Raw genomic sequence first — 17330 nt, forward strand, 5'->3', positions numbered from 1 at the left:
CCCCTCAGCACCCGCCCCGCTGGGCCTCCTAGGTCTGGGCGTGTGGGGTTCCGCTGTTTTCACGGACTTTAAGCATTCCTAAATCTCTTCTTCCCCCATTGTTGGTTGAGACAGTGCTGTTCAGGGCGCCTGGGGACTCCGTTGGTTAAGCCACTGCCTTCGGCTCGGGCACGATCCCAGAGTCCCAGGATCGAGTCCCGCATCGGGGGACTCTGCCAGGGAGTCTGCGTCTCCACTCTCTCGCTCTCTCTCACTGTCTCTCTCTCAAATAAATAAAATCTTGGGGGGAAAAATGACTGTGTTGTTCTGGGGCGCCTGGGGGGCTCAGCGGGTGAAGCATCTCCCTTCGGCTCGGGTCGTGATCCCAGGGTCCTGGGGTTGAGCCCCGTGTTGGGGTCCCTGCCGTGGGGTGTCTGTTTCTGCCTCTCCCTCTGTGCGCTCTCTCTAGCTCTCACTCTCCCTCAAATAAAAATTTTTAAATGCTGTAATAATTTTCACATATCTGTGAATTTCACACTTTTTCTTGTTTTTTTTAAAAATATGTATTTATTTGAGAGAGTGAGAGCGGGAGCAAGGGGAGGCGCAGAGGGAGAGAGAGAATCTCAGAGGTCCCCCGCTGAGCCTGGAACCGGGACCGGGAGATGGCACCTCGGCCGGAACCGACAGCCGACGCAGCCGCCGTGCCCCCCGCGCCCCCACTCTCTCCCTCCCGCGACTGACCTGCCGCTGCACCATGGTTTTAGTATTTGCGAATGGATTCAAACCTGTTTCGGGGCCGAACACATAGTTTCTCGGAGACCATCGCGCGCTTCAGGAGCTGGGGTCGTCGTTGAGGGCACTCGCGGGCCGCCGGCGGGACGGGCAGACGCACGTGCGCACCCTCTGTTTCCTCCTGAGCCTTCGGCCGGCTCATGCCGCCCGTCGCTGGCCGCGTGGGATGGCCGTCTGTCCCCTCCACTGTCCCGGGCGCGTCTGGCTGTGTCCGTGCGGCTGGGGCGCGTGTTTGCAGGTCTGGGGAGCCGAGTCTCTGTCGGGACGGAGCCCCCTCCTCTGCCTCTCCCAACCGTCTGGTGTTGGAGGTTCACCTCGCACGGCCGACGCGGCCGCCTCGCCTCTCCGGGTCACTGTTTGCGGGGGACGCCGCTTCCTAAGCTTTCGACCAGAGCAACCCTAGTTCCAGCGCGAGTGTCTTGCAGATGGTGTGGACTCCGAGGGTGATTCTTGGATCGGTCCTGACCATCTCTGAGCGATAAGGACGGACTGGCCCTGCCGGGTGACAGTCTGTCTGTCTCCCGCACGTCTTCTGGCTCTTGTTCTCCGTTCCCTGTCACTGACGTCCCTTTATTCCCTGCCCATTCCTGTCTGAGCCTGTGGTGCAGACCTCTCCGTGTGCTGGCCGTGGGGTCACCGAACACCCCAGACCTCCACCGTCCGCTCCGACCCGGCCGGCGGACGCCCGCTGTCCACACCCCCCTGCGGCCCCGCCCGCCCTGTGTTGTGAGACGTGCTGTTGCGGGGAGTGCCCAGCAGCACAGGTGCGTGGTTGTTTGGGGACGTCTGTGTTTAAGTCCTGTACGAAGTTGCGAGCGGAGGACAAACTGAGGTCGCGGCAATGCTGACTTCCGTATTTGCCCACGTGCTCAGCTTTACCACGGACCTTCCCTTCCGCGCACGGCGTTGGCTGACAGTCTGGTGTCCTTCCTTTCAGCCCGAGGGGCTCCTCTCAGTCCCTTGTAGGGGACGGCTTGTCATAAATCACAGCTTCTGTTTATAGGGAAATGGCTTAACCGCCCCCTCTTTTGTGAAGGAGAGCCCTGCCAGGTGGCGAATCCATGGCCGACATGGCTTCCTGCAGGACATCAAATCCGATCATCCACGGCCATCTGCCTTCGGAGATCTCTGCCCCCAAGTCAGCAGACAGTGTCACTGGGGAGAACTTGCAGGGGACCAGCCGCCCGTCCTGAGGACCTCAGGACCCAGGACCCGGGGCTTCTGCGATGTGTCAGTGTCGATGTCTCTGTGTTTGTCGTCCTGGGAGTTTCCTTGGCTTCTTGAAGTTTCTGCTTGAGTTCTTCGAACGTCTCCGCCCCGTGCTCGTCTCTCCCGGGGCCGCGTCATGCGTGTGTCGGCCCCTCCGTGGCGACCCGCCTGTTCCCTCTTCCTCATTCCTCTCTTCAAGCAAAGTCCCCCCTTTGGCTGTGGCACGGTCCAGCTCTAGAATTCCCATCCGGTTTTCCTCGTGCTCGTGTCCATCTGTCTGCCGACATTCCCATCCTGTGCGCGTGCTGACGTCCTCATGGCCTTCGGTGCCGCCCAGGCTTTGCTCTGGCCCTCAGGACGCTCCCAACTAAGGGGCTGCAACGTCCTCGTCCGCCAGCTGTGACACCTCGACCTCCTCGGGGGTGACGTCTGTCTGCTGACTTCGTTCCTTTTAGAAGCGTGTTTCTTGTTTCTTTGTGAGCCACTGGGGATGTGGCTGTTATAAGTGGTAGCTCTGGACGTTAGATTCTCCCCCTTCTCTGGTGTTTGCTGGTTTCTTCTCTTCTTTTCCTCCTTCCTTTCATTGTTGTCAAGGACTGAAGTGTCCCTTTGTTTTGAGACTTTCCCAGATGATGTTGACAACGACCTCTCCCTTGCCTGTGTGATCACTGAAGTCTCTGTTCCTTCAGCTCGTGTCTGGCTAACGCTGGGCAGAGTGTCCTCGACTCTCAGGAGCTCCCCGGTCTTGCAGCCTGGCCAGGAGGAGACCGTCGGGACGGTCCTTCAGCGCTTGGGTAGGCTGCTCTGAGCCTGGGGCCCTGCCTGAGCTCCGTCATGGCTTTCCAAATCCCCCAGTGCACGTACCTGCTTTCAGATGTCATAATTCCTCAGACGGCCCTACCTCAACCCGTGTAGGCCATACGGGGACAACTGTGTGTCCCCGCCTGTGACTGCTTGCTCCAGGAGTCTGCGGGTCTGAAGACCCCCAGCAGCTTGTGTGAGCAGTGCCCGCTGCTTCCGCCACCTGAGTGCCAAAGTAAGCCGAACGGAGGGGAGCTCCTTGCGTCAGCCTCTGGGGACCCACCAGGCAGCTTAGAGCAGACGAGCACAGCGGTCTGCAGATCTGACCGTCTCTGCTCCTCCTGGCTTGGGGGGAGGAAGGGGAACCGGGCTGCCGATCCAAGGGCACAGCCACCACCGCCCTGGGCGTGGGGGCCGGTCAAGGACCAGAACAGAGTGCGGCAGGGAATCCCAACCGTTCTAAAGACGGCCTTTCCTTGGGTGGACATTAGCTTGGTTTCTGGGAACCTCTGACTGGGATGGAGCTCCTGCAAGTGGGCTCAGACCGCTTGTCCTTGTTTTTTTCAGTCTCTGTGGGGAACAAACACACGGAGCTTCCCACTCCACTAGTTTCCTGATTGGTTTATATTTTTAAGAAAATTTTTACTGAAAATAGAAGTTCGTGAGCCTGTTCTGCTATCAATAAATAGGTGAAAAATAAATAAATGGGAAAGAAGCGTGAGCTCCTCCTGCAGAAGACAGCCAGCCGGGAAGAGTGGAAGGGGCTCGCAGGGCACGGGTCACGGCGACAGCCTGAGGGCAAGGCCCCTGCAGGGCCCCCAGATGGTTCCCACAGTCCCTGCCTGGCTCCGAGCGGAGACAGTTGGTTCCCAGTGGGGACACCTGGTCCACACACCCACAGTGACGCAGGCGGACGTCCATCCCAGCAGTGGGTCCAGTGGACGTCGGGATCCTCCAGGTGTGATGCACAGAGAGCAAAAGCGTGCCCTCAGCTTGGGCATTTTTCCAGTCTAAGCTGAGGAGCAGCCCACAGACCTAGACTGGGGTGCTGCACCTCCTGACCCAGCCTGCACCCCTTGAAAAGGTCAAGGGACACAGCGAAAGGCTGAGGACACATCCCAGACGGAAGGAGAAGAGGTATGGTGCTCATGGGGCCCGGAGTCCTGGAACCCATCCCGGGCTGTCAAGGTGCGGCTCTGGCCATCACGATCAGGTCAGGACGACTGAGGACCGTGGTTTACAGGGTGCCGTGTGTCGCAGCCAACTTGGCCCAGCGTGAGCCCCTGCCCTGTTTCTAGGGGACACACCCACCTACGTTGGGGTAAGGGGCCTCTTAAACCCACATGGGTAGAGGGTGGGCAGGTGCACCTGCACACGTGAGGGCCAGCAGCAGGGCCGAGGGAGCGAGCAGCCGACCCCCGTGTGTCGGGATAAAGGGCAGACAGGAGCTCTTCACACCGTCTCTGCGATTTACCCATACACTTGAAACCACATCAAAATGAAAGGTTCTCCGGAAAGCTCCATTCTGGCTGCCGTCTGGGGCATGGACTTGAGGGAGGCCGGCACGCATCCCGCAGCAGCCGGGAGAAGACAGCCCTGGAGCGGAAGAGGAAGTGCGGAGGGGGCCAGTCCGTCTCCAGGGCAGAGCCAGCCCGCAGCGGGGGGCACACTGGGGGAGCCTGGGTGTCTAGGGGCCCCGCCCTGCGGCAGCTCCTACAGCAAATGCACAGGGGCCCCTCCTCCCTGTCTCCCCGCTCCTTCCCCCGGCCCTGGTGAAGCCCTGGGAGAAGCAGCAGCCCCATGCAGGGTCTCGGGAAGTCTCAGAGCCCGGCCGGGGACTGGGGGGCAGGCGTGGCCCAGCCTGGGCAGGGCCAGTGTGGACAGAGAAGTTCAGAGGCAAACCACTGAGCCTGGTTTGCTGAGGATTACCACGGCAGAGGGAGAGCAAACAGCAGGAGGGCCGCAGCGTCCTGGTGGAAGGCCCGGACGACCAAGTGTCAGTCGGCAAACAGACCCTCCCTTCCCTCCAGGAACCCCAGTGTTGACTCAGCGCCCACAAGATTGGCCAAGGGGCCCACTTCCCCCACTACGTGCAGAGAGAGACGTCAGTCCCGGTGGCTGGGGCACCAGGACATCCACACCCAGGCCCGCCTGCCGACTGCCCCCTCTGGCCCACCCCACCAGCCCCGGGGCCCCAGCAGTGACCAGTGACCTGGAGAAGGGACTGAAGGACACACCCACGTCCTGCACGCCAGCCTTGTCCTGGCTCAGGCCCCACAGCTGGGGAGGCCACGCAGCACGGCACCGCCCCTCCGTGGGGCCCACTCCTCTCGGTGGACGCAGGGCCCGCAATGCTCTCCGGCTGCCCCAACTTCGCCCTCCTGCATTCTCTCGGGGAGGCTGTCAGGGGATCCCCCGTGCCTGGCTACCTCCTTACTTGTGTTCTGTCGGGGCCCTGCCACGTCCCAAAGTCAGGGATGTGGCCAACGCGCTCGGTAAGTAGGTGTGGTGCACGCGCCGCTGACACCCCAGGGCTAGAAGCGTCCACGCTGCCCCTGGGGGGACTCAAGGGGGACACGAGATTACATCCCGGGCTTGGGTCATGAGGCCACAGGCTGAAGCTGGAGCTGCCCCAGGTCAGCAGTCAGTGACCTTAACTCAGAACTGCTAGCCCAGCTCAGGGGGTCTGGGTAGCGCCCAGCACGGTCTGGGCAGTCAGGAAGGGCCCCTGGAGGCCCACAGGGCGAGCCAGACTTGTGTGTATGGGGGCGGTGAGGGTCAGAGCCAGGCCGCTGTGCCCAGCAACGGTGTCTCTGCAGGAGGGCTCTGCTTCTCCTAGGGCTCTGTGCCCTCACCTGTGCCCATGTCGCATATCCGGCCAGACAGGGACACCCACACCCACATGCCCACAGATGAGCGGCTCAGCATCCCCGATGCCCAGAGCTAGAGGTGTGGACACTGCCCAGGACAGCTCTCTGTGGTGACCATGGGTGGGGAGACAGAATCCCCATGGGAGCTCAGTCGGCTTCGGGAACCAGGCAAGGTCTCCCTACAATGGATGAGGTCCAGAGCGTCCAACTGGGCTCTGGGGCAGGTCCTGACCCACTGGGGGGTGTGCCCCCCCACCCCGGCTGCTCTCCACAGGTATCCGCTTCTTGTTGCTTTCCACAAAGTGCCGACTGGCCCTCTTGCGGACCCGTGGGAGCTTGGGAGCCATCGGCTGAGGACAGAGCAAGGCCGCGCGGGACAGCAGGACAGTGGTCTGGGGCTATTTCGAGATGCGCAGACCAGGTTAGACAGCCTCCTGGGCCCGGGCCAATGGCTGTGGGGGTGGAGCCCCGGAAGGACCCCTCCCCTGGGGACAGCCCTAGGGCTCCTGGCTCTGTGCTCAGCTAGGGTGCTCCCGGGACTGCTTCTCTTGGGAGCAGGAAGGGCTGGGACCAAGGCAGGCAGGGAGTTTCCGCGTCCCCTGCTCAGACGGAGCCCCTCAAGTGGGCTGCCTGTGTCAACAGGCTCGGCCCCCTCCTCCCCCACCAAGGGCACCCGATCAGCTCTGCCATTGCGCGGGGGATGGGCGGCGGTGCTCACAGGAGGACCATGTGGCCCTGGACTTGGGGGGGCACCTATGGAGTGGGACGTGGGGCACGTGTCCCCGAGGCAGGGAGCTGTTTGCCCCCTTGGGGCCCCCCCGAGGCCGCCCAAGCTGTTTGCCTTGCAAGAGGGGTGGGTCTTCCTCCAGCCTATCCTGGAAACCCTTCCAGGAGCCCCTGCCAGCCCCGCCAGGCAGCCCCTGCCCCGCCCCTGAGACCCGGGGACAGGCACTGGGCGGGCCGGCGTCCCGGGCCCAAAACAGGGCTCTTGGGAACCCCAAGTCATCCATGTGTTTTCCCGAGCTGTCGGGCACATCTGCTGTGCACACTCTCGTCCGGGGACCTCTCCCCACGTCCCCGTCGTCCCCTCCAGGGTCCTCAATCTGGAAGTACCGTCAGGAGGCCCACCGTCCCCTCACCGCTGTCCCCTCCAGCCTGGTCCGGGCGGCACGGCCATGTGGAGCTCCTGCCTCCCAGCGCCTCCTTCCCACTGGCCGCGGGCCGGCCTCCTATTTACCCGGCGCGCCCTCACGCCCAGCTGGCCTCCCGCTCCTCCCGCCACCCCCGCGGCCCACCTCAGCCAGCGGTGCGGTCTGAAGGACAAGGCGGGGCTGGGGCAGCTCTGCCCAGGCGCCCAGGGCTCCCCCACTCAAGCCCCCCAGGACTACAGCCTGGTCCTCCCTGACCCTCGGGCCTGACTCGGCCCCCTGGCCGTCTTTCTCCTGGCCCACCACGGACACAACGGGCCCCGACACAGGCCCCCCCTGCCCGTGCCCGCAGGCCCCCGTATCGCCCCAGCCCCCACCTCTTCCCCTTCCCGCCTTGCTCCCCTGTGACCGTCCCCGATCTGTGTGCTCTGCCCACCGCTGCCCAGCTCAGCCGGGCCCAGGAACAGGAGGCTCTCCCTCGGGGCCCCGCCCCTGCCAGCGGGAGGCTCTGCGTGCACCCTGGCTGTGACCTCCCTGTGCTCTGTCACGGGGCCGGACGTTTGAAGACCTCTGACACGATGCGTTTGCCAGCTTCCTCCCCGGACCTCACCGGGGCGGCTCTGCCCGGGCTCCTTGGGGCAGATGACTCAGGCACAATCTCCTTGCCTCCTTCTTCTGGTCCGGCCCCTGTCCCACGTGTCCCCTGTGCAAGGCACGGCCATCCCCCCGCCCCCGGGACAGTCGTTCGCGGTGCGGTCCCGACCCTGCGGATGTCCCCAGAGGGGCCGAGGGAACATCCTGGGTCCAGCCGCCAAGCCAGGCTCTCGTCGCCTCTGGGGCTTGCGCTGCCTCCCTGGGGCTTCTCCTCCAGGTGGACACCCGTCTGCCCACAGAGAGTGTCACTGGGCTGATGGGCGCCCAGGTCTTGACCAGGGCAGTACCCATATGTCCAACGTCCAGCAGGAGCTGCGCCCGCCCGCTGCCTTCCTGCCTCACCCCACGCCCAGATTCTGTCCCCAGAATCATCCTTTGGTCTCTGCTCCCAAAGCTTCAGCGGCCACCCAGAGGCCCCTGTGTCCCCCACCTGGGCCCCCTGGGCTCTCTGCGAAGCCAACTCACCACCCAGGGCCCAGGTCTGTGGCCAAAGCAGATGGAGTAGCGGCCCCCACGCACCCTGGACGAGGCCTCAGGGCCTTGGGGTGCTGGCTTTGGGGGCACACGTGCTCACAGGCTCCCCAGCATCCTGGGTCTTTCTCTCGGAGCCCTTGGCCTCCCTTGCTCTGGGCAGAAGCTGCCCACCCCGTCTGGACCCCCCATGCACGAGGGTGGGACCCCCTCACCCCACCCCCCACCCCCGTCCCAGGCAGAGCCATGAGCATCTCGTGCAGCCTTGGAGGCTCTCCGGGCCAGGACTCCACTGAGGACACGGGAGGTGGGGTCTCAAGCTGCCGGGGCAGCCCATGCCCACAGGGGCCTCTGCTGGTCACGCAGCCCCACCCCAGAAAGGACAGTTCATCCCCCACACCCGCCTGGGGTCCAAGGGGGTGGTAGCCGCCGGCTGTGGCCTGGGGAGCCTCCCCTGTGGGAAGAGCCTCCTGGTGGCCTTGGGGCCACACCCGGCTTGTAGCTCTTTCCAGAAACGGCTTGCATAACCTGGCCATGGGCTGCTGTGGCTGGACTGGCTGGCAGGAACTGCTATCTGGTTACCTCCTGCCACCAGCCCCAGATCCAGGCAGGGGCGGTGCTCTCCCAGGGAGTGGAGGATTAGTCACTGCACCCTGCGCCCCGAGGAAGGGGCAGTTCCCTCCGACACCCGAGCCGCTCAGGGGGTCGGCGGCGCTGACGTGGGAGCCGCCCACTGCTGCGGGGCCAGCTGGTCCGTGCAACAGTGGCTCCCAAAGCCAGAGGCCTGAGAATGTGCTGTGCCCAAGGAGGGTATCCCGGGGTCGACAGCCCGCTCCCTGTCCCTGTGGGGCCATGGCCATCCACCTCACACTCAAGTGGTCTCCTGAGCCCAAGGGGTCACGGGGTCCTGGCCGAGGGAAACCCTCCGCCCCCAGCTGGTCACTGCTGACAGGAGGGGTCAAGCTCCAAGGTCGGTCCCCCTTGCCGTGTGCCTGGACCAGGGGCAAGAGCAGCATTGTCCGGGTGGGTCCCCTACGGAAACTGTAAAGGGTGGTCCCCAACCCCCGGGGCTGCTCTGGCCAGGTCTTTGGACCAGGGTGAGCCCTGTCCACACTCCCAGGGCATCTGCGGGGCTGGGTCAGGCCTTTGGTCTGCATGTTGCCAGGGGGGTGGTCTGGAAGCTCCCCTGGGGCCGCCAAGGAAGGTGTCGAGGAACCTGGAGGTTCTCAGGGCAGAGCTGGGGGTCACAGGACGGACGTGGGAGGGGCAGGGGCTTGGATGCTGGTGGCTTTTGTGCACACACACACACACACGCACACACACACTCACACACACACCAAACCCAGCAAGTGTGTGATGAGGGGGTCTGATGCCTTGTGGGGAAAAGATAGAGCCCTCTTCTAGAAGGTTCCTTCGCCATGCAAAGCCTACTGGTGTCCAGTGTGGCCAGCTGGGGGATAGGCAGGGCCACACAGGACCCCCTCCCTCCCTCGATTCCGTGAAAGGAAGGGTGTCGTCCCCCAGCCCCTGGAGGCAGCAGACGCCCCTGGGTGGACCTCCCCAGTGTGACCCGTCTGGGGCCGGCCGAGGGTGTGGTGTGAGCCCCTGGCGCGCCGCCTGTCCCCACCCCGTCTCTGGGTTTCGCAGATCACCTTAAAAACCACACAGAGTCCACAGTTTGCAAAATGCTCCAAGTGTATTTATGAACCAGACGGTCATTTCCTGAAGCCCAGGGCCAAGGGAGGAGCAAGGCTGCGCCTCCTGGCGGACGGCCCGGCCCAACGAGTCCAAGTGCCCATCCCTGTTAAGACCCCCACGTGATGCACAAGTCCTGGGAACGCACGCTGGACCCACGGCCAGAGTGGCCTGAGGGCTGGTCGGGGCCACCGCACACCCGAGGGCCAGCTGGACCCCCGAGAGGGACAAGGTGGGTGGGCAGGGCATCATGGCCTCGGGCCCCCTGGGCCAGGGCTCGGGTCCCTGGACCAAAGCTGTAGGGGCCAGGATGCCCTTATCGGTGTATCCCGGAGGCGGGTGGCCGGGAGCCCCGAGGACGGGGGCTGGTCAGTCCACTGGTGGAGCCCGTGGCCCTGGAGCCCCTCCTCCAGCCCGTGCCCCCCACCTCCTGGCTTTGCTCCTCGTCGCTCTGCACAGGCCCCGAGTCTGCCCCGTGGCCCAGGGCGCCGTGGGAGCCGCAGCGCTGCCGCACGCAGCCACACTCCTCCACCTGGGGGTAGCTGAAGGCCCGGTGGGAGCCGTCGGGACAGCGCAGGGTCACGTTTCTCAGGGAGACGCGCCGCTCCTGGCAGCACTCGCAGCTGTGCCGCAGCGCGTTGGCCTCCTGGGAGTAGCTGTGGGCGGACGGCCGCGTCAGACCCAGGCCCCCACCCCGTGTCGCCACCACCCGTCCTCGAGGCTCTCTGGCCAGCGTGTGACCGCCACGCAAACTCCCGCGCCCGTGGCCAGGTGTGAACACTCCGCGGCCAACCAGGCCGCCAACGCGCCACGGCGAACCCTGCCACGCCGCCGGTGGGGCCCTCAAGTCTGTGGTCTCGGAACAGCCTGCTTCCTGCCAGGGCGCAGGCCGTGGCCTCTGAACGCCCAGGACCAGCCGCTCAGCCCACCCCAGAGCCCATCGCGGCTCCCAGCTCTTCCTCCCCTGCCCTTCATCGCCACCCTCTGTGCCCCTGACGGCTCTGTGACCCCTGCGGGCCGGGGGAGGGGCTCACGTACACAGAGACACTGTCTCCACAGCTGCCACGGCAGAAGGCGAGGCGCACGGGCCGGGGAGACCTACAGCCCTGCTGGTGGAGGACTTGGCGCTCGTGGAACAGGGCGCAGGCTGACCCTGGGGGTGACACAAAAGGCCGGCGGAGGCTCAGGCCTGGCCGGGCCCCCTGGGCGCCCCAGACGGGTAGGATGGCCCACCCCCCCTGTGGACGTGCCCACTCACTATTCTGGGGCTGCGGTGGAGGACAGGACAGACAGCAGCCGTCCTCGCTCAGCCTGGCCTGGTCCTGTGCCAACAAGAGGGCTTCCTTGAGGGCCAGCCGCTGGCCCAGGAGTGGAGGAATGGACAGGAGGGGACGGTGCCCCACAGAGGTGAGTGGCACCCCTGCGGCCACTGCACAGGGCCAACCGTGGCTCCCCACCCCCACCCCCGGGTGACCCTGGCCGTGGCCTCCCATGACCCACAGTGGGCCAGGCGGGGCCATGGGCTCCCGGAGCTCACCGCAGGACAGCTGAGCGGGGGACACGCCTTCTTCCTGGTCACCACCACAAGCCCATCCTGGTGCTTCTCACACTCGTGGGTCACGCAGGGGTTCGTGGGGTCTGGCCAGGACTGGCCCGGCTGCAAGGAGAAGCCGGCCAGCAAGGTAAGAGGACAGGGGAGCGCTGCGTGTCGGCCTCCAGCCCGTGGGCCTCCGGGGTCCTCCCGGTCTCGGCCGGGCACCTGCCTTGCGATGACGGCTCCCCAGGGGCCCCCGTGTGCCGGGGCGGCTGGTTCCGCACTCCCGCCCCTGCACTCCCGCCCCTGCGGCCACTGGGGACCTCACAGCTCCCCCGTCCAGGCAGGGGTGGGACCTGGCCCCGCCCCGGCTTCCCCAGAGCTCCTGGGCAGGGCAGGGTGGCTTCAACCCACCCCCAGGACTCACTCCGTGGCCCCGGAACCCCCCGCCGAGCCCCCCAGCCAGGCCCAGCAGCTGCAACTCACGTAGAAGAGATGGGGGGAGCCGTCCGTGGCGTTGAGGACGCAGGCTTGCTGCACGCAGCCGCCACAGCACCGCCCGCTCTGCTCCCGGTACTCGAAGCCCTGCGGGGACGGCGGGCGTGTGGCCTGAGCACCCCCAACCCCCAGCGGTCCCGGCGGCAGTGTGGGGCAACCACCGCAGCCACTCACCTCGGGACAGCGGGTGTTGCAAATCTGAGTCTCACAGCTGATCACCGCCGTGTCTGAATGGGGGCTGCCGGGCACCTCGCACCGGCACGTCTCACACAGGCTGGAGGAGATCACGGAGCCGGGCTGGGGAGAGTCGGGCGGCCGAGGCCGGTGAGCTTCCAGAACGTACCCCTCTGGGCCTGGTCCCCGCTAGGCAGCCCGGGCCCTCCAGGTGCCCCTAAGTGCCGCCTCCTGGCGGGGGACGGGGCCCCCCAGAGCCCTCACCTTGGAGACCAGGGTGCCCGGGACGTCACAGGCTTGGGAGGGCCCAGTCGGGGGCACTGATGTTGGGGGCCCTCATCACATCCAGGAGGGCAGGGAGGGATGCTGGCCTTGCCCACCCTGCCGATGCGGAGGAGCGGCCCAGCCGGCGGCCAACCTGGAGCCTCGGCTACCCTGGGCTGTGGGCTGTGGTCCCCGGAGGACTCACGGATGCCCCCGGGGTCCTGACCTCCGCACCCTCTTACCTGGAATAAGGTGCCGTTGGCGCTGCAGACGCTCCAGCCTGTGCAGGGGGGACGCACGGGCTCACGGACCGGCCTCGCCCCTCCGCCCGGCCCACCACGCCCCAGCCCGCAGAACAGCGGGGGCCATAAGCGTCACCGGGGTGGCTGGCCCCCGGGCCCGGGCAGCGATGCCACAGCCGCGCCCCCCCAGCCGCAGAGAACCCCCAGTGCGTTTCCCCTCCACAGCGCCCGGCCCGCCAGGAGGTCGCTGGCACTCACTGCAGTTCTGGTGGGGGCAGCAGGCTCCCTCCTCGTAGGTCAGGATGGGGTGGGAGCCCTTGGGACAGGCCACGGGCTTGGGGCAGTAGCTGGTGTCACAGGCTGCGGCGGACGGGAAGACGGCCCTCAGGGCCCGGCTCTCGCTCTGCACGCGCCCGCCCCCACCCAGCCCAGTGCTGCACCCAGGGGTCTCCAGCGGGGCCCAGCACCCGGAGGGTAGGCTCTCCAAGGGGCACGGGCCACTCTGGGCCAGCCCGGGCAGAGGAGCCCCCGTCCTCCTGGCATACACAACCTCCCCAGAGTTTGTCTTTTGGGGGGTGACCGGCGGAGGCCTTAGTGGGGGGCGGAAGGGTGTGGTCCCCTTGGTTGTGCCCCCACCCCGTGGCCCCCGGCACTCAGCCGAGGGCCTGTGGGCATCAGGCCGGGCTCACCGCAGTTGTACTGGGGACAGCACTGGTCGGCCTGGGGGGCCGCAGGCACAGGTACCAAGCCGGGCGCGGGGCAGGCTGGGGGCAGGGGGCAGGGCTGCGGCCGGCAGCTCAGGGTCCATGTGCCGTTCTCACAGGTGCACCGCTGGCATCCCACGCTGACAGTGTGGCCGGGCTGCAGGACGAGCGTGTGTAAGCCCAGGGCTGTGCCCTGGCCTGTCTGGGCACAACAGCAGCCAGACCACAGGGGTGTGGGAGCCCACAGCTGAGGGCCAGAGGGGGACCCTGGAGGCACAGGGGGAACCGGAGGAAACTGGGGGAAGTGGCTTCAGGGGTGGGAGATGGGGTGGGCGGATGCCAGGTGGGTGACCACCTCTAGCTCCCTGCGTCTGAGGGGAGCAGGAAGGAACCCCAGCGGACGTAGGAGCAGGACCACCCCAGGAGCGGGCACTCCCCGTACGGACGCCCCCACATTCAGCTAGAGCCCCCTCTGTGCTCCTCCTCTGAGGCTCTGGCACTAAGCGGATGCCCTACCCCCACGCCAGCTGGCCACACTCACCTCCACAGGCTCCCCGTGGGGCCCCAGGCACCCTGGAGGGAAAGAGAGAGGCCACAGGTAGGCAGTGGCAGCCCCAGCCTTTCAGGGACTGGACTCATAGTGGCGGCCCAGGCAGTCCCAGGCCACGACAGAAAGCCCCAGCATCTGGCTGGGAAGCCCAGATCCGAGGGGGCAGCTGGTGCTGGCGCACCTGCCGGCCCCCAGCCCCACCCGTGGCAACATACTGTGGCAATCTGTGGGCACGCAGACTTCGGAGCTCGTGCTGAAAGGCATCAAGCCCTCTGGACAGAAGCAGCCTTCCGTGATGGGGCCGGCATCCTGTAAGGCCCTGTGGGGACAGCAGAGGGGCTGGCCTGGCCTGTGCCCTCCAAGCTAGGAGAAGGCCAGCCTGGGGGCCCCGGGGTAGGTCCGGAGGGAGACGCTGGTGCATACATGAGGCTGGCGTTGTCCCTCCCGTAGCAGTAGGAGAGCTTGGACGGGCCGCACGGCTGGTACACCTTGTCGGCAGGGCAGGCAAACGCTGTGTGCAGGGAGAGGCCACGGCTGAGGCCAAGGGCATCTGCTCAGAGCAAACTCCCAGGCCCTGTCCCCAGGCACGTGCTGAGGGCCGGACACTGGCCTGCAGCTGGAAGCTGGCCCCTCGGCCCCACCCCCAGCCCCGCACTCCAGGCTCCGGGCACCCTATGGGTGTGCTCCTCCCTTCTCTCCTGGAGCTGAGTACACGCGGCCCTGAGGCCAGTCTACCCCTCCACCTCCCTCCTACCTCTCCCCTCCCCTCTCCCCGGCCCAGGAAGCCCTGCAGCTACTGGCCCGCCTGGCGCGTCTGTGCCCTGGCCGCATGCCGGCGGCTGCCGCTCGCCGGGACCGGGTGGGCACTCACGGCACGTGTGGTTGGTGTGGCTTCTCCAGTCGATGCACACGCCACGGGAGGCACAGAGGGACGCATACAGCTCCAGGCCAGAGCACACCACGTCGGAGACGGTCACGTGGCAGTGGTCGAAGACGCAGCCTTGGTAGAACGTCAGCGGGGGGATCACCGCATGGCACGGCTCGAAGACCCTACGGCCAGCAGCGCAGGGTTGGGGGGCAGCTCGGGCTCTGCCCGCGGCCTGCGTGCCCCGAGCAGGACGGCCCACCGCAGCACGTGGGCCCAGACCCACAGTCAGACAGAAGGAGCCGACCCACTCAGCCACCCCCGCACCCAGGGTCCCAGCAGTGAGCCGCGGCTCTCTGCCGCCCTCCCGCTCCGACACCCTGCTCCCTCGGGAGCCGCCACAGGCCCACGCGTCCTGCCCACCCCGAGGGTGAGGTTGGGGGGCTGCCTTCCCTGGGCCCTCCCCAAATCTCACTTGCTCAAAATCAGCCGGCAGATTGGCGACGAGGAGCACGGGGTTGGGGAGGGCGCGGGCCTGGCTGCAGTGGGCGTCGGGGAGGGCCCGTGGCATGACGGCTGCTGCGGTGTCGTCACCTTCCAGTGGCCGGACATGTCAGAGCAGGAGGCCGCCACTGCCCCGCCAGGCAGGCGACACTCATCCTGCTTGTCATTGGTGCAGGTGCCTAGGGTTGGGGGGGCGGGTGTCGGGCCGTCAGGGGACCGCCGAGCGCAGCCCACCCGTGGGCCGCGGGGTCACTGAACTGGGAGTGGGGTCCTGATGCTCAGGGCAGCACTCGGCGGGTTGGCTGTGGGACCTGATCCTAGGCGCTTCCCTGTTCCCCCCAAGAAGCCAGACAGTTCCCCTGCAGGGTGGACAGGTGTGAGCCTCAGGTGTGTGGCTGGGCCCTCTGCTGTGGGGACCGGGTGCTCTCAGTGCAGCTGGAAAGCAGACACGGCTGCAGGCTCGGGGCCACTCAGGCAGCCTGCATCCCGGCGGACAGTGCGGCCCCCAGGGGTGTCCCCCAGCGTGACCCCCCTCACACGGACACCCTCAGCTGCAGGCAGAGCCCAGTGGGGCCGGGACTCACCGCACTGCCCCTCCGTGTTGTTAGCAAACTTGCTGAAAGGGACCTCCACCGAGAAGATGAGCCCGGAGAACATGACCTGGACGCCAAGTTCAGGGATGGTCACGTACATCTTGATGCCGATTTGGGACACGCTCACGCCATCTTTCTGGAAGCCGGGCCTGACCACTCTGTCGTTGAAGATGATCTACACAGGGTGAAGGACGAGGCAGAATAAGGCATGTCCCCAAGCCGGCCCGGTCCGCAGGGCACAGCCCCGGGGTCCCCTACCTCATTGGTCATCACCCCGAGGACGGGCTTGCGGGTGAGCACGACGCGGTCCCCCCGGTACTCGACGATGATGGACTGCGGGCAAGACACCCCGTTCTCCGCCCCGCACAAGTAGTTGTCGATCAGCACGCGGAAGTGGCCGTACACGGGCACGACCTGCTGCACCAGCACGTAGGTGCAGCTGTCCAGGAACGTGTAGTAGGTGCCGTCGAAGGTGATGTAGTGGGGGTCGCCCCAGCCGCTGCACACACCTGCGGGCGCGCACCGGCCTTACGCGGGGCCTCCTCCCACCTGACACGGCCACGGGGCCCTGGGGTTTGGGCAGCATTCCACTCGCTGCCCTGGTGGAGGCCCGGGGCCTTCTGTCCCCTGCCTCGCTGTCAGGAAGTCCTTCCCAGGGTCTCACCCACGTCCGCCCCGCCCACTCCGCCGAAGCCCCGCCCATCCGCTGACGCCACGCACCCCGGAAGCCCCGCCCATCCCGCCCGCCAGCGGCTCCCTGCTCACACTGGCACTGATAGCGCGGGCAGCAGCCGTCCTGGTCGGCCACCTGCACAGGGGGGAAGCCGTTGGCGCAGGTCGGGGGCTGCGCCCGTGGGCACTCGCGCCGATGCACGGTGATGACCCCGTGGCCCTCACAGGCCGCCTGAGAGCAGTTGGGCATGGGCCAGGTCTCGCCTTTCTGTGGGGGAAGGACAGTGCTCAGGCTCGGACCCAGGGGGGAGCAGGAGTCACAGGAGGTCGGGCCGGGACCCACCTTCCCCACCCCTGCCCCCCTTTTTCTCCCACAGGCCCCCACGCCCCATGGAGCTTGGACACAACCCCGCACCCCACCGCAGGCTGCCCCATCTGCAGCCACCGGCCGGGCGCCCATCGCCGGCTGCTTGCACACACTCCTGGCTCCCCAGGCGGCGCCCGCTTTGGGCAGCCCTGGAGGACCACCACGGGCTGCTTCCCAACAGCCAGCCGTCTTCAGCCTACCCGCAGCTAACTTCCCACCCCCGGAAAGGCGCCAGGGGTCCCTGCACCAGCATCTGAGAAGGGCAGATGGGGAGTTACCATTCTTGGAGGGACTGCATTCGGGCACCCCTGCGTAGTGATGGGCACGGGGGCCGAAGGGGAGGAGCCAGGCTGGGAGGTGGTCGGGGCAGGAGGTGCCACGCTGCTGGGACAGGACTGGTCCATCTGCCGGACCACACGGCAGTCCAGACTGCATGTGGCATAATAGCAGTGGCCGTCGAGGTCAGTCTGTTGGTAAATGATGGATCCTGCGAGAGAAACGGTCAAGCGGGGGTGAGCGGAGCCGTCCTGCGGGGGGAGCCACGGCCCAGAGACACTCTTCCATGCTCGGCATCCACCCCAGGGGCAGACAAGGCACGAGGCCTTTCTACTCAGAAGTAAACGGAAGAAATACACAAAGATGGCTAGGTCGCACCCGGAGATGATGGTGGCCGAGTCAGTGACAAGTGACCCCTCCCCTCTCCCATAGCAATGGCATCTTCATAGACCAGACAGCAGGAGACAA

The 17330-nt window shown here is 66.3% G+C and overlaps 1 protein-coding gene across 1 annotated transcript in view; it reads right to left on the reverse strand.

The window, feature by feature from the left end:
* Nucleotides 1-9601: 9601 nt before the first annotated feature.
* The window catches only part of MUC5AC (mucin 5AC, oligomeric mucus/gel-forming), a 31071-nt gene continuing 23342 nt past the window's right edge, over nt 9602-17330 (reverse strand). The window contains 18 exon segments of the mRNA XM_045066788.1: nt 9602-10275; nt 10658-10772; nt 10878-10941; nt 11157-11276; nt 11640-11738; nt 11826-11948; nt 12332-12369; nt 12590-12691; nt 13021-13192; nt 13577-13608; nt 13801-13904; nt 14009-14096; nt 14457-14635; nt 14926-15133; nt 15539-15722; nt 15806-16056; nt 16313-16487; nt 16865-17073. Of these exon segments, the coding sequence (XP_044922723.1) occupies nt 9936-10275; nt 10658-10772; nt 10878-10941; nt 11157-11276; nt 11640-11738; nt 11826-11948; nt 12332-12369; nt 12590-12691; nt 13021-13192; nt 13577-13608; nt 13801-13904; nt 14009-14096; nt 14457-14635; nt 14926-15133; nt 15539-15722; nt 15806-16056; nt 16313-16487; nt 16865-17073 (2603 nt within the window). The 3' untranslated portion in view covers nt 9602-9935.

The sequence above is a fragment of the Mustela putorius genome, unplaced genomic scaffold (genome assembly GCF_011764305.1).
Source record: "Mustela putorius furo isolate JIRA1106 unplaced genomic scaffold, ASM1176430v1.1 tig00000127_pilon_pilon_pilon, whole genome shotgun sequence".
Lineage (NCBI taxonomy): Eukaryota > Metazoa > Chordata > Mammalia > Carnivora > Mustelidae > Mustela > Mustela putorius.